This window comes from Scyliorhinus canicula, chromosome 1, assembly GCF_902713615.1.
Source record: "Scyliorhinus canicula chromosome 1, sScyCan1.1, whole genome shotgun sequence".
Lineage (NCBI taxonomy): Eukaryota > Metazoa > Chordata > Chondrichthyes > Carcharhiniformes > Scyliorhinidae > Scyliorhinus > Scyliorhinus canicula.
This window is the reverse complement of record NC_052146.1, coordinates 5996356-6012227: the sequence shown is the minus strand read 5'-3', so window position 1 is coordinate 6012227 and position 15872 is coordinate 5996356. Positions and strand designations below refer to the sequence as shown.

The window sequence follows — 15872 nt, the reverse complement described above, 5'->3', positions numbered from 1 at the left end:
TGGATCGAGGGTGCCAATCCCATCCCAGCCCCAGAACATTTACAAGGTGAAGGAAACTATTAAAAAAGCAGTCAGGGCAGCACGGTGGCACAGTGGTTAGCACTGCTGCCTCACGGCGCCGAGGTCCCAGGTTTGATCCCGGCCCTGGGTCACTGTGCAAACTCCACATGGACATTCTCCCCGTGTCTGCGTGGGTTTCGCCCTCACAACCCAAAGATGCGCAGGGTAGGTCAATTGGCCAAGCTAAATTGCCCCTTAATTGGAGAAAATGAATTGGGTATTCTAAATTTATATTAAAAAAAAGAAGCAGTCCGTCCAAATGGAAGGAATTGACAGTGACAATTGCTGCATTCAGATCAGAACAATGTCCACCTTGTCACCCTATCTCACAACTTGGTCAAACCCCCAAACGCACTCAGAAATACTCTGACCTTGTGAAAACCGATTAAAATTTCATCCCAGGTCACCGATGAAAGATCAAATGAAGGTAATCAATCCGCTGCGATAAAAATAATAATCTTCATCAGTGTCACAAGTAGGCTGACATTAACACTGCAATGAAGTTACTGTGAAAAGCCCCTAGTCACCACACTCCGGGGCCTGTTCGGGTACACAGAGGGGGAATTCAGAATGTCCAATTCACCTAACAGCACGTCTTTCGGGACTTGTGGGAGGAAACCGGAGCACCCGGAGGAAACCCACGCAGACACGGGGAGAACGTGCAGACTCCCCACAGACAGTGACCCAAGCCGGGAATCGAACCTGGGACCCTGCTGCTGTGAAGCAACAGTGCTGACCACTGCACCACCGTGCCGCACATATGCTCATGACGTTCCTGTCCGGGTAGGCCGAGTCTTTTTCCCAGCTCTGGTAAACAGGAAGTATTCCGACAATTTCATCAACAGTTTAAAGCTGGACCTCATTTGAAACATGTGACCTCCTCATTAAGTCAAAGAGTTCAAGTCATCTAGCGCAACGCTTAGATTTGCAGCAGGGACCTGGTGTATTTTTCTGTTAAAAGTTGTTGTAGAAACACACAACGTCCATTTATATAATCTCAAAGCAAAATACTGGAAATCTGGGATGAAAATGCTGGGATCAACTCAGCGGGTCTGGCAGCTTCCGTGGAGGGGAAACGGAGTTCGCGAGGCTGGATTCTCCGGACCCTGACTCCGTGTTTCTCGGCTGCGGGTCGCACCGAAGGCGATGGGATTCTCTGCTGCCGCTGAAGCCACCCCGCGTCGCCGGCAAACGATTTGGGCCGCAGGCTGACGCTGAACAGCGAGACGGCTGGACCCCATCCACCCACTCCAGTCACAAGCGGCCGACGTAACAACCTCCGAACTCTCTTTCAAAGGCACAGGGTGGAGGAGAAGAGCACCCAAACGTTTCCAACAGTTTTATTTAATTCTGGGTTCTTTTGTACAATTCAAAGACACACACACACACAAAAAAAAGGGTTACAGCACTCACGGAAATACAAACTGAAAAGAAAATGTTTCCAGCACTTGAACATTGCAGAATAACAAAATAGACTTTGAACAGTTCCCACCTGAATATAAGTTAGGGGCTGAAGTCCGAGTCCCTGTGGAATCTGTCAAACAGAAACTACACATCAACAGTAAAGAGATAACCAAGGAGCAGTTGTTTTGGAAACTGTTGCGCTTTGAGTACAGCAAATGTGCTCCAGTTTGTTTGTGTTATTCACTGAATTCAAAGCAATAAATACTCACTGATAACATTTATCTTACACAATTCCAGGTTAAGTCAAAACCTCTTGCAGCAAGTTTGGTGGCACTGATATCTTTGCTATATATATATAATCTTGTGTACACACAGTGGCTAATTTTCAAGTATTTATGCGAGATAGAGGAAAAATAAAGGAGAAATCATTGGTTGACCATCTGTAAATCACAAGTAGCCTCGAATTCCAAAGCGCTGGTACATCCGAGTGACTATCTGCTGCGACGTGCCCAACAGGCCGCAGCACTTTCCCTGTTCAAATTCTTGACCATTCCCCACCTTGTTTGCTTCGTCGGCCTATAAGAAACAAAGCCACGTCCTCACGCACGCACTCAATTAGTTAAGTCACAAGAAGCAGAACGGAAAGCCCACAGGAAGCAATCTACAGGTGCGATTGTCTGTTGCCGTCGCTGTTGTGTCTGAGATGTGCCTTGGAAATTGCTCCCGGGCATGCTTTGACTGAGAAATGAATAGGGCCCACACACACACACACTCATTCACTCACTCTCACCCCATACTGTACTGCACCAACTACATGTGGAGATTCTGAGATAGTGCAACATGGAAACACACTGGGAATGGTGGGTGTTTGTTAGGGAAATAGGGTTGAGTGTATCCTGACTTTAGATTCCATCTTTCTGCGCAAACTTGGGCGAGCAAGCGGCTTAATTCCTCAACCAACGCTACATAAAGTGCACGTCTACCTTACAGGCCTGTGTGTGGGGGGTATTTGTGTTTGTGTGTGTGTGTGTGTGTGTGTGTATTAACACTTCAGAAAAAAAGTGAGGAAAGTGCTTCAAAGGCAGCATTCAACGAAAACCAACATGTACCAAAAATCTTTGTTGCTCTGAAATGATCTCACTGGTTTTCTCCAGCGCGGGTGCTTAATCCTCGTCGCCAATGGATCAACTTGTGATTTTCGATTTGTATTTGTTAATCAGGCAACTGTATCCAAGCTGGTTATTATTCCTTTAAGCCCAAATACAACGTCAAGAGGGGTTTCCCATCAAACCCTTTCCTCTTCAGTCAAGTATCTTCTGAAGAACTGGCCAAGGCTCCTCTTAGCGACTTTGCTAAAGGAAATCTACACAGCAGGTGAGAAACATCAGTAACCGGTGCAAAGGTTTCGCACGGGGAAGGGACGATTCCACTGAAATGCCCCCAGCGAGTCACTCGGTTCGCAGGTCGATATGCACAATGTTTCCAATGGCGACTGGGATGGTTGTGATACCGTATCCAGGTAATCCGACACCACTGGACCCGAGACCTGGGAAGATGTTGCAGCTTTACAGCGTTAGGCACACAGTCCCGGTTGTAATGCGGAGAGTCTGCGTTCGATACTCTGCTTACCTACAAACAAGACCAGAAATGACACTCGCTGTTAGCTGCAGGGGGGACGATGGACAATACGTTGGTACACTGACTGTGGGTACAGACTAGTCAGTAACAGCGATTCCTTGTTAAAACAGGTTTCCAACACCAGCATGCATTTGTTACTCTAACATTACTGCGACACGGAAATTCCGAAAAGGCGTGTACCCCAGAAAACATGAACAGGAAAATGGGAATTAATCGACCCCGCCGTGGCCCGAATTCTCCGCCACCCGGGAATCGGCGGGGGCGGGAATCGGCGGGGGCGGGAATCGCGCCGTGCTGGTCGGCGGGACCCCCCGCGGCGATTCTCCAGCCGGCAATGGGCCGAAGTCCCGCCGCTGACAGGCCTTTCCCGCTTGTCCCGCGGGAATCAAAGCACGTCTGGTGCCGGCGGGATAGGGAGTGTGCGCGGGCGCCGGGGTCCTGGGGGGGGGGGCGCGGGGCGATCTGGCCCCTGGGGGTGCCCCCACGGTGGCCTGGCCCGCGATCGGGGCCCACCGATCGGAGGGCAGGCCTCTGCCGTGGGGGCACTCTTTTTCTTCGGCCTTTTTCTTTCTGACCTTTACCATGGCGGGGGCGGAAGAGACCCCCTCCCCTGGGCATGCGTCGGTATGAACTCAGCAGCCGCTGACGCACCGCCGCATGCGCGGACTTCTGCCGGCCGGCGAAGGCCTTTCGGCCCCGGCTGGCGGGGCGCCAAATTCCGCACCTTTGGGGAGGACCGAAGCCGGAGTGGTTCACGCCACTCCGTCCCGCCGGGAACCCCCACCCCACCGGGTAGGGAAGAATACCGGCCCTGGTTCTGACCCTCTGACAGTGCAGCATTCCCTCAGAACTGACCCTCTGACAGTGCGGCACTCCCTCAGTACTGACCCTCTGACAGTGCGGCACTCCCTCAGTACAGACCCTCTGACAGTGCAGCACTCCCTCAGTACTGACCCTCTGACAATGCAGCACTCCCTCAGTACTGACCCTCTGACAGTGTGGCACTCCCTCAGTACTGACCCTCTGACAATGCAGCACTCCCTCAGTACTGACCCTCTGACAGTACGGCACTCCCTCAGTACTGACCCTCTGACAGTACGGCACTCCCTCAGTACTGACCCTCTGACAGTACGGCACTCCCTCAGTACTGACCCTCTGACAGTGCAGCACTCCCTCAGTACTGACCCTCTGACAGTGCAGCACTCCCTCAGTAGTGACCCTCTGACAGTGCGGCGCTCCCTCAGTACTGACCCTCTGACAGTGCAGCACTCCCTCAGTACTGACCCTCTGACAGTACGGCACTCCCTCAGTACTGACCCTCTGACAGTGCAGCACTCCCTCAGGACTGACCCTCTGACAGTGCAGCACTCCCTCAGTACTGACCCTCTGACAGTGCAGCACTCCCTCAGTACTGACCCTCTGACAGTGCAGCACTCCCTCAGTACTGACCCTCCCACAGTGCGGCACTCCCTCAGTACTATCCCTCTGACAGTGCAGCACTCCCTCAGTACTGACCCTCTAACAGTGCGGCACTCCCTCAGTACTGACCCTCTGACAGTGCAGCGCTCCCTCAGTAGTGACCCTCTGACAGTGCGGCACTCCCTCAGTACTGACCCTCTGACAGTGCGGCACTCCCTCAGTACTGACCCTCTGACAGTGCAGCACTCCCTCAGTACTGACCCTCTGACAGTGCGGCACTCACTCAGTACTGACCCTCTGACAGTGCAGCACTCCCTCAGTACTGACCCACTGACAGTGCAGCACTCCCTCAGGACTGACCCTCTGACAGTGCAGCACTCCCTCAGTACTGACCCTCTGACAGTGCAGCACTCCCTCAGTACTGACCCTCTGACAGTGCAGCACTCCCTCAGTACTGACCCTCTGACAGTGCAGCACTCCCTCAGTACTGACCCTCTGACAGTGCGGCACTCCCTCAGTACTGACCCTCTGACAGTGCAGCACTCTCTCAGTACTGACCCTCTGACAGTGCAGCACTCCCTCAGTACTGACCCACTGACAGTGCAGCACTCCCTCAGGACTGACCCTCTGACAGTGCAGCACTCCCTCAGTACTGACCCTCTGACAGTGCAGCACTCCCTCAGTACTGACCCTCTGACAGTGCAGCACTCCCTCAGTACTGACCCTCTGACAGTGTAGCACTCCCTCAGTACTGACCCTCTGACAGTGCATTCAGTACATGTAAAGTCAGAATGTTTGGGTCACAAAACTGCCATCTATTGATTACAAGAAAATGCCTCTTACAAACCCAGCTGAGAAACACCGCTGAATCAACGCAGATTAAATAATCCCATTTGAAAAGTTAGTTCGGAGCAAGTCAGGTTTTGCTACAGTTTTCAAAATTATACTGGAGTTTGTTGAGGAGCAGAGACAGCACATGCACTGTGTACGAATAGTTGAATAAAGGTTTCTTACACTTGCTGATGTTGTCCACATCATCCTGCTCAGTGATTATCTGGGACAGCCCCTCCATTAACAGTAGCGCCTTATGGTAGCGTTGAATGCAGTCCTCGCCCTGCTGAAACATCTCATCCAATGCTGTGGACTGCACCTAAAATGAGACAAAATCGCAGTCATCATTCTCCTTTCTCCTATCAGTCACCAGCCATTTGAGCGAGGGTGCGTTCACCATTTTTGAGGCTGAAACCTGAGAGAACCATTTGGAAAACATTCCTCCTCTCTCCCTCACAGTGGTTATGGGTTTTCCAGAACCAGGCGCACATTCTCCAGCCCGTCAAACCCATGACAGATATCCTTCTCCACAAATCGCCTGTCCATGCCCACTTCTTCCCCTTGCTCCGCCTTCCCTCGGATATTCTCCTTTCTCGGGAAACTTGGGGCGGGATTCTCCGATCCTGGGGCTAAGTATTGACGCCGTCGTAAACGCCGGAGCGTTTCACCTGCCCCCAGGAGCAGCCAGGAGGCCCAAAGGAGGCCCACACGGCACTGGAGTCCCTCACATAGCTCCAGCTGCCGATACGCGCGTCAGCACGGGCGGCGTGGGTTCGCGTATGCAGGTGGGTTACCTTCTCCGTGCCGGCACCCGGGCAATATGGCGGAGCCCTACAGGGGCCCGGCGCGGAGGAACATAGGCTCCCCCCTGCCCCCCGGGATTAGCCTGCCCGCCGATCGGTGGCGTCCATGGTCCAGGCCACCGTGGACGCCCCTCCCCGGAGTTGGATCCCCCCGTGGACGCCCCTCCCTGGAGTTGGATCCCCCCGTGGACGCCCCTCCCCGGAGTTGGATCCCCCCGTGGACGCCCCTCCCCGGAGTTGGATCCCCCCGTGGACGCCCCTCCCCGGGGTTGGATCCCTCCGTGGACGCCCCTCCCCGGAGTTGGATCCCCCCGTGGACGCCCCTCCCCGGAGTTGGATCCCCCCGTGGACGCCCCTCCCCGGAGTTGGATCCCCCCGTGGACGCCCCTCCCCGGAGTTGGATCCCCCCGTGGACGCCCCTCCCCGGGGTTGGATCCCCCCGTGGACGCCCCTCCCCGGAGTTGGATCCCCCCGTGGACGCCCCTCCCCGGAGTTGGATCCCCCCGTGGACGCCCCTCCCCGGAGTTGGATCCCCCCGTGGACGCCCCTCCCTGGAGTTGGATCCCCCCGTGGACGCCCCTCCCGGAGTTGGATCCCCCCGTGGACGCCCCTCCCCGGGGTTGGATCCCCCCGTGGACGCCCCTCCCCGGAGTTGGATCCCCCCCCCCCCCCACCCCAGGACAGCCCCCGCAGCATGAACAGCGAGGTCCCGCCGGGTAGGACCACACGCGAACGGCGCCGGCGGGACTCGGCCGAACTCGGTGGGCTTCGGCCCGTCGGGCGCGGAGAATCGCCGGGGAGGGGCAACGCTGAGCGGCACCCAACCGGCGCTGAGGAGACCATGCTGGCGACTGGAGAATCGGCAGAGCGGCTCCGACCCGGCGCTGGGTCGGAGAATCCCGCCCTTTGTATCGGCACATTGGGCTGTGGGGATTTGTCTACATGGACCCTCAACCCCTCTGCTTTGTGATGCTCCCACAATTGAGGAAATATCCCTCTACCTTCCAGGGATTCAAGATCAATAACTTCAAACTTTCCCAACTTCATCTCCAGCTGCCACTCACTTAATCTGTCGATGTCCCTGTGTAACACGGCCCCAGGCCTCTCCCACATGGCCAGTGTCCCGTGTTGTTTGCTTTTTCTCCCAATGAGTGCTGACCGTTTACCTCTTATCGACACATTCATTTTGCCACAATTAGCACTTCTTCAGTCCTTAATGGCAGCATGAACACCCCCTTTGTCTTATGTCCATGAGCCCTTTGTCAATCTCTCCTTTGCTCCGGCCTATCTCTGTTCTCAACGTTTGACTAGATTAGGCAGAAGTGATCGACCCCCTACATATCCAATGTCCATCTGCTCAGTCACTCAGATTCCAGTGGCCAATTCCAGTGGCTCCCTCACAATCAAAGGTAAATAGATGCCACTGCATTTACTCCAGTCCTCTCTTTGCTCTGAACTAATGGAGTGACATTTTTAACAAACAGCACATTCCCTAAACCAAGAGAATTGTGAGAAATGATGGCAAAGGCATCTGTAATTTCCCCACTTATTCCTCGAGTATTCATTTTCTGCAGATCTGTCTCACTGCTTTCTCCATTTCCATTTTGTGCTAAGTTTAAATCCACCCCAACCTTGGTATCGTTGGTATTTTACCCTCCTCCTCTCCTGTGGAAAACAGTATAAAATATTCAATTAGAATCTAGAATCTTTATTGGTGTCACAAGTAGGCTTACATTAATACTGCAATGAAGTTACTGAGAAAATCCCCTCGTCGCCACATTCCGGCGCCTGTTCGGGTACGCAGAGGGAGAATTCAGAATGTCCAATTCGCCTCCTCTTTCGGGACTTGTGGGAGGAAACTGGAGCAGACATGGGCAGAACTTTCCGACTCCACACAGACAGTGACCCAAGCCGGGAATCGAACCTGGGACCCTAGCGCTGTAAAGCAAAATTGCTAACCACTGTGCTACCGTGCTGCCCAATTAACAGGCGCATATTGCCAATTCCACCTGCATCTGTCCCGCACACTCCTTTAACCCTCTCTTTACATATTTATTAAAACATTTACATCGGTTTTGGTACGTCTGGAAGTTTATTTTCCTTTTGGCTGTGCACTCATCTGCAGGTTGTGACTGGGGGATTGGGAGCTAAGAGGGTCTGTCGGAAAGGAGGGGTGATGGCAATTAGAGATGGCGCCAAATGCTGGCCTTGCCAGCGAAGTCCAATTCCGTAAAAAAAATTAATAAAAAGAAAACTACTCCCGCTCCCTCCTGCCCTCTCCTCAACTCTTTCTGTGCCTCCTTCCAGCTCTGATTGGCCTCTCTGCCACTCCCAGCCCACCCTCTACACCTCCTCTCTTCCCCCTCTCCGCCCGCCAGTTGGTGGGTATTCCTGGGAGCTCAGTGGAAGCAGTTATTGCTGAGGAGGAGGGAGGCACCGAGTCGCTCTTACCATTTGCACGGTGTGACTGTAGATGAGCTTCTCGGCAGTGATGCTGTTTATTCTGTCCATGAGCCGCTGCTTGTCCGCGAAGAAACGCTGTAGCCTGACAGTCAGACAGCGGCAGTAGGATACGCAGGACTTGTAGTGTTCGTTCAGCTTCTTCACCACTATACACACACAAAGCAGCTACTTTCTCATCCAAACTTTATTCATGGCCTGCCTGTCCATCATTAAGGTAAAATCCCATTCCCCTACCCGACAATAAGGGTGTCAATGCATCGGACGCAGTCCAGAGAAGGTTTACTAGATAAATATCGGGATTGGTCCTTTGAGGAAAGATTGGCGAGGTTGGGTTTGATTCCAGGAGTTTAGAAGAGGCAACTTGATCAAAACCTTTAAGGTCATGAGGGGTGTTGATAGGGTGGATGTGGGGAGGACCAGGGCGAATAAAAAAGTGGTAGTGAAGCCAAAGAAGGTGCGAGGGAAGAAGCACAAGATGGCGGCGGGCGGAGACCAGGCAGCACGGTAGCATTGTGGATAGCACAATTGCTTCACAGCTCCAGGGTCCCAGGTTCGATTCCGGCACTGGATCGCTCCAGATCTAGGACGGGTAGGAGGCCAGCGGCGACTAAGGTGTTAAGGGGGTTTATGGACCTGATGGGAGGGGTTGACCCATGGAGGTTTGCGAGACCGGTGGGGGCCAGGGAATTTTCATTCTTCTCCCACGTCCATAAGGCCTATTCCCGGATCGATTTCTTTGTTATGAGTAGGACGCTGATTGCGAGAGTGGAGGATACGGAGTACTCAGCGATAGCCATTTCTGATCATGCCCTGCATTGGGTGGACCTTGAGCTGGGGGAAGACCAGCGCCCGCTTTGGCGCTTAGACGTGGGGTTGCTGGCGGACGAGGAGGTGAGCAGGCGAGTCCGAGGATGTATTGAGAGGTACCTGGAGGCTAACGACAATGGGGAGGTCCGAGTGGGGATGGTCTGGGAGGCGCTGAAGGCGGTGATTAGGGGAGATTTGATCTCCATTCGGGCCCACAGGGAGAGGAGAGAGCAGAGACAGAGGGAGAGGTTGGTGGGGGAGATAGTGAGGGTGGACAGGAGGTACGCGGAGGTTCCGGAGGAGGGATTGCTGAGGGAGCGGCGTAACATCCAGGCTGAATTCGACCTGTTGACCACCAGGGAGGTGGAGGTGCAGTGCAGGAAGGCACAGGGGGCGGTGTATGAATATGGGGAAAAGGCGAGCCAGATGCTGGCACACCAGCTTCAAAAGCGAGATGCAGCCAGGGAGATCGGTGGAGTTAAGTATAGGGGAGGGAACGTGGTGCGAAGTGGGGTAGGCATCAATGGGGTCTTCAGGGACTTCAACGAGGAACTGTATCGGTCCGAACCCCCACTGGAGGAGGGGGGGATGGGTCGTTTTCTGGACCGGCTGAGATTCCCCAGGGTGGAGGAGGGGCAGGTGGCGGGATTGGGGGCGCCGGTTGAGCTGGAGGAGTTGGTCAAACGAATAGGGAGCATGCAGCCGGGGAAGGCGCCGGGGCCGGATGGGTTCCCGGTCGAATTCTATAAGATGTATGCAGACCTGCTGGGCCCCCTGTTGGTTAGGACCTTCAATGAGGCAAGGGAAGGAGGGGCTTTGCCTCCGACGATGTCTCGGGCGTTGATTTCCTTGATCCTTAAGCGGGACAAGAATCCCCTACAGTGTGGGTCATACAGGCCGACCTCACTCATAAATGTAGACGCCAAGATGTTGGCGAAGATTTTAGCCACGAGGATAGAGGACTGTGTGCCGCAGGTTATTCACGAGGATCAGACGGGGTTCGTTAAAGGGAGGCAGTTGAATACCAATATACGGAGGCTCTTGAATGTTATAATGATGCCGGCGGTAGAAGGGGAGGCAGAGATAGTGGTGGCGATGGATGCGGAGAAGGCCTTTGATAGGGTAGAGTGGGGGTACTTGTGGGGGGTGCTGAAAAGGTTCGGGTTTGGGGAGGGGTTTGTCAGTTGGGTGAGGCTGTTATATGAGGCCCCGATGGCGAGTGTGGCCACGGATAAGAGGAGGTCGGAGTTTTTTCGGCTACACCGAGGGACGAGGCAGGGGACGCTGGCGATTGAACCCCTGGCCATGGCACTGAGGGAGTCGAGGAACTGGAGGGGGCTGGTGCGGGGTGGGGAGGAGCACCGAGTGTCGCTCTATGCGGATGACCTATTGTTGTATGTGGCGGACCCGGTGGGAGGGTGCCGGAGGTGATGAGGATTCTCAGGGAGGTTGGGGATTTCTCAGGGTACAAGCTCAACATGGGGAAGAGCGAGCTGTTCGTGGTTCACCCAGGGGATCAGGAGAGGGGGTTTGATGAGCTCCCACTAAAAAGGGCGGGGAGGAGCTTCAGGTACTTGGGGGTCCAGGTGGCTAGGAGCTGGGGGGGCCTTGCATAAGCTTAACCTCACGAGGCTGGTGGACCAAATGGAGGAGGAGTTTAAGAGGTGGGACATGCTGCCACTGTCTTTGGCGGGTAGGGTGCAGTCAGTCAATATGATGGTGCTGCCGAGGTTTCTGTTCCTGTTCCAGTGCCTCCCCATCCTTATCCCGAAGGCCTTCTTCAGGCGGGTTAATAGGAGCATTACGGGGTATGTGTGGGTGCAGAGGACCCCGAGGGTGAGAAGGGTGTTCCTGGAGCGAAGTAGGGATGGGGGGGGGCTGGCGCTGCCCAACCTCTGTGGGTACTATTGGGCTGCCAACGCAGCGATGGTGCGTAAGTGGGTAATGGACGGGGAAGGGGCAGCATGGAAGAGGATGGAGATGGCATCCTGCGTGGGCACGAGCCTGGAGGCGCTGGTGACGGCGCCGCTGCCTCCAACGAGGTATACCACGAGCCCGGTGGCGGCGGCTACCGTCAAAATTTGGGGGCAATGGAGACGGCACAGGGGGGAGGTGGGGGCCTCGGTGGGGTCCCCGATACGGGGGAACCACCGGTATGTTGGCCCGGGGAGAATTGACGGCGGGTTCCGGAGTTGGCACAGGGCAGGTATCAGGAGGATGGAGGACCTGTTTGTGGATGGGAAGTTCGCGAGCCTTGGTGAGTTGGAGAAGTTTGGGTTCCCCCCGGGGAACACCTTCAGGTATATGCAGGTAAGGGCGTTTGTCAGGCGGCAAGTGGCGGAGTTCCCACTGTTGCCGCCACGCGGGGTCCAGGACAGGGTGCTCTCAGGGGTGTGGGTTGGAGAGGGGAGGATCTCGGCAATGTACCAGGTGATGCAGGAGGAGGACGAGGCCTCGGTGGAGGAGCTGAAGGGTAAATGGGAGGAGGAGCTGGGTGAGGAGATCAAGGAGGGGACGTGGGCGGACGCCCTGGGGAGGGTGAACTCCTCTTCTTGCGCGAGGCTCCATACAATTTAAGGTGCTGCATAGGGCTTACATGACTGGGACAAGGATGAGCCGGTTTTTTGGGAGTGAGGACAGGTGTGTTAGATGCTCAGGGAGCCCAGCGAATCACACCCATATATTCTGGGACTTTTGGAAGGGCGTAGCGAGGCGGTGTCGAGGGTGGTGGGATCCAGGGTCAGGCCGGGCTGGGGGCCTCGCAATATTTGGGGTTGCGGAGGAGCCGGGAATGCAGGAGGCGAAAGAGGCCGGCATTCTGGCCTTTGCGTCCCTGGTAGCCCGGCGGAGGATTCTGCTTCAGTGGAAGGATGCGAGGCCCTTGGGCGTGGAGGCCTGGATCAATGACATGGCGGGGTTTATTAAATTGGAGAGGGTGAAATTTGCCCTAAGGGGGTCAGTGCAGGGGTTCTTCAGGAGGTGGCAGCCATTCCTAGATTTCCTGGCAGAACGGGGGGGTGAGGGTTCGTCTCTTTGTTTTGAAGGGGCGTGTATATTTGTTCAATGTTGATGGCTGGTGTTAATTTATTTCTTTTTGTGTATATGGGGGGGGGGGGGGGGAGGGGGGGGGGTTGTTTCCTCTCTTCTTTTTGTATTTTGTTGTTGATATTTTGTGAAAATTTGAATAAAAATTATTTTTTTAAAAAAGGATACCAGATTTGAACCCCGATAGTTTATTTAATTTTTTCAGTCTGCGAGGAGATTTCACTCCAGGAGTGGTTCCACACACAAATAGGGGATATGGTGTGCTCAACACACCTTATTACTAAAACAGTATTACTAAATTTTATATCATAAAAGACAATAGCTTACAATTAGCAGTTAAACAATGCTTAACAATGCAATGAATCAACAACTCCTAACCCCTATCTTTATCTCCACTCAAACAATACCCATCTCCGGTCAAAATCCATTTTCAAATACAGTTAGCAGACCCAGGACTATCTGCTTAATAGAGGTCTCTTGGATATCCAGCTTTGAGAAAGAGAGGTCCTTCAGGAAGAAGCTTGCAGATTCTTGCCTGTCTCAAGCTACTGATTAACCTGCCAGCCTTGGAGGAATTGCTCCTGTCCTCTTCACAGGCAAATATTTAACTCACGTTTTGGGAGAAGCTGGCCTGTCCACATCCCAATTTAAAACTGAATTTCAGAACTGAAATCTCAACATCTGACTGCTTTGGCTTCTCCCATTAATGATATCTTGCTAAAGCTAAAAACAATGGGTGGGATTCTCTGCTATGTTGCCACGCCGGCGTAAAAAGCGGCGCCAACCACTCCGGCGTCAACGGTCCCCGATAATAGGGAATACTCCCCTTCCTAGGGGGCTAGGTCGGCGTCGGCGTGGACCCCGCAGCTCCAGCCGGCGCGGAAAGGGCTGGCCTGAGTTCGCGCATGCGCACTACGGCAGGCGTATTTCCGCGCATGCGCGCTAGGAACGGAGTATTGTCGCACATGCGCGGAACAGCCGGCGTGATTCCGCACATGCGCGGGGTTCCCTTCTCCGCGCCGGCCCCCGGGCAATATGGCGGAGCCTTACAGGGGCCCGGCACGGAGGACCATAGGCCCCCATGGAACCAGCCTCTGATCGGTAGGCCCTGATTGTGGGCCAGGACATCATGGCCCCCCCCCGGGTCAGATCCCCCCGCACCACCCCTCCAGGACGGCCCCCGCAGAGACACCTTCCAGGTCCCGCCCTGTGGGACCCGAGTAACCCATGCCGGAGGAACGCAAAGGCCACTCGGCCCATCGGGGCCTGGAGAATCGCCTGGGGGAGGGGGGCGCTTTCAACGGCCCCCGTCCGGCGTGGCGGGAATCCTGCGGGTGCCCGGGAATCGGCGGGGGAGAATAGGGAAGCCGGCATCGGAGTATTCTCGGAAAATCCCTGCCAATGTCTCTAATATCTTCTCTCCAGGCAACTCTCCTTATATAAACAAAAGTTCATTAGCCCAACTTTAATGATACTTTAATTATACCTCGATCTCCAAAACGGCCAGGATTTTAAAAAACATGGCTGCAGCAGTCACACACGCTAACCCAGTCTTTTAACCCTTACTCCACCAACAACAGATAATACACTATATGATCACACACAGGGAATGTAAATTGAATCAAAGGTGAAGAGGAGATTTGATTGGCATGTTGAACATTATGAAGGGTTTTAACAGAGTAAATAAGGAGAACCTGTTTCCACTGGTTAGGAGGGCTGGACACAGGTTTACAAGAATTGTAAAAGAACCAGAGAATAGGTGAGGAGACCTTTATTTGCACAGCGAGTTGTGATCGAGAACACGCTGTCTGAAAGGGTGGTGAAAGCAAAGGCAATAATAACTTTCTAAAAGAGAATTGGATAAATACCTGAATGGAACAAAAATCTGCAGGGCTATGGAGAAAGGGCAGGTGGAGTGGGAATAATTAGATAGAGCTTTCAAAGAGTTAGCACAGGCATGATGGGTGAATGGCCTCCTTCTGTGCTTATGATTCGATGGTGCAGGAGTAAGAATACCTGCAATTTCAAAAAGACAAACAAAAGATAGCCAGCTATTTCATCCTGGTTTCTGTGCTGCAGCCTAAAATGCAATTGGACGAGAGCTGACCTGACCTCATCACAACAATTTGCCTTTGAGGAACGATAAAGTGGGACAACAACATTTTGGCAGCAGAATAACATGGTGCATTCTGACTGATCACAATCTGTTACAAATTCCCGTGTACACATTTATAATGCAGACTGCATATGTAAACAATCACACTGGAATTGCACCTTCCCCCAGTACTGGTGTTTTATCGTCTTACCTTTGCACATCTCAGCTGCCATTGTCAAAAATATTCAACTTTGGATCTGATTGTGCATGAAAATCAGGGAAAATTACAACACCATATGATCTGGGCTGAATTGCATCCAGTTACTCACTAATACCCTTCTGGAGAGCTTGACTTCCTATGCAAGGTCCTTTGTGCAGCGAGTGGTTAGGATCTGAAACGTACTGTCTGTGAGTGTGGTGGAGGCCGATTCACACAGCGAGTGGTTAGGATCTGAAACGTACTGTCTGTGAGTGTGGTGGAGGCAGATTCACACAGCGAGTGGTTAGGATCTGGAATGTACTGTCTGTGAGTGTGGTGGAGACAGATTCACACAGCGAGTGGTTAGGATCTGGAATGTACTGTCTGTGAGCGCGGTGGAGACAGATTCACACAGCGAGTGGTTAGGATCTGGAATGTACTGTCTGTGAGCGTGGTGGAGACAGATTCACACAGCGAGTGGTTAGGATCTGGAATGTACTGTCTGTGAGTGTGGAGACGACAAATTCACACAGCGAGTGGTTAGGGTCTGGAATGTACTGTCTGTGAGTGTGGTGGAGGCAGATTCACACAGCGAGTGGTTAGGATCTGGAATGCACTGTCTGTGAGTGTGGTGGAGGCTGATTCACTCAGCGAGTGGTTAGGATCTGGAATGTACTGTCTGTGAGTGTGGTGGAGACAGATTCACACAGTGAGTGGTTAGGATCTGGAATGTACTGTCTGTGAGTGTGATGGAGACAGATTCACACAGCGAGTGGTTAGGATCTGGAATGCACTGTCTGTGAGTGTGGTGGAGGCAGATTCACACAGCGAGTGGTTAGGATCTGGAATGCACTGTCTGTGAGTGTGGTGGAGGCTGATTCACTCAGCGAGTGGTTAGGATCTGGAATGTACTGTCTGTGAGTGTGGTGGAGACAGATTCACACAGTGAGTGGTTAGGATCTGGAATGTACTGTCTGTGAGTGTGGTGGAGACAGATTCACACAGCGAGTGGTTAGGATCTGGAATGTACTGTCTGTGAGTGTGGAGACGACAAATTCACACAGCGAGTGGTTAGGGTCTGGAATGTACTGTCTGTGAGTGTGGTGGA

General features: G+C 53.5%; 1 protein-coding gene across 4 annotated transcripts in view; it reads right to left on the bottom strand.

Moving 5' to 3' along the window:
- Window positions 1-1384: 1384 nt before the first annotated feature.
- Window positions 1385-15872, bottom strand: part of ulk1b (unc-51 like autophagy activating kinase 1) — a 130656-nt gene continuing 116168 nt past the window's right edge. For 3 of the 4 annotated variants that reach the window (XM_038803577.1, XM_038803741.1, XM_038803666.1), the window contains exons 26-28: window positions 8607-8764; window positions 5536-5671; window positions 1385-3093 (exon numbers count right to left, since the gene is read on the bottom strand). In XM_038803577.1, coding sequence (XP_038659505.1) covers window positions 3038-3093; window positions 5536-5671; window positions 8607-8764 — 350 coding nt within the window. In that variant the 3' untranslated portion in view covers window positions 1385-3037. Of the gene's footprint in view, window positions 3094-5535; window positions 5672-8606; window positions 8765-14338; window positions 14487-15872 lie in introns of all 4 variants that reach the window. The other variant, XR_005461459.1, reaches the window with a different exon arrangement.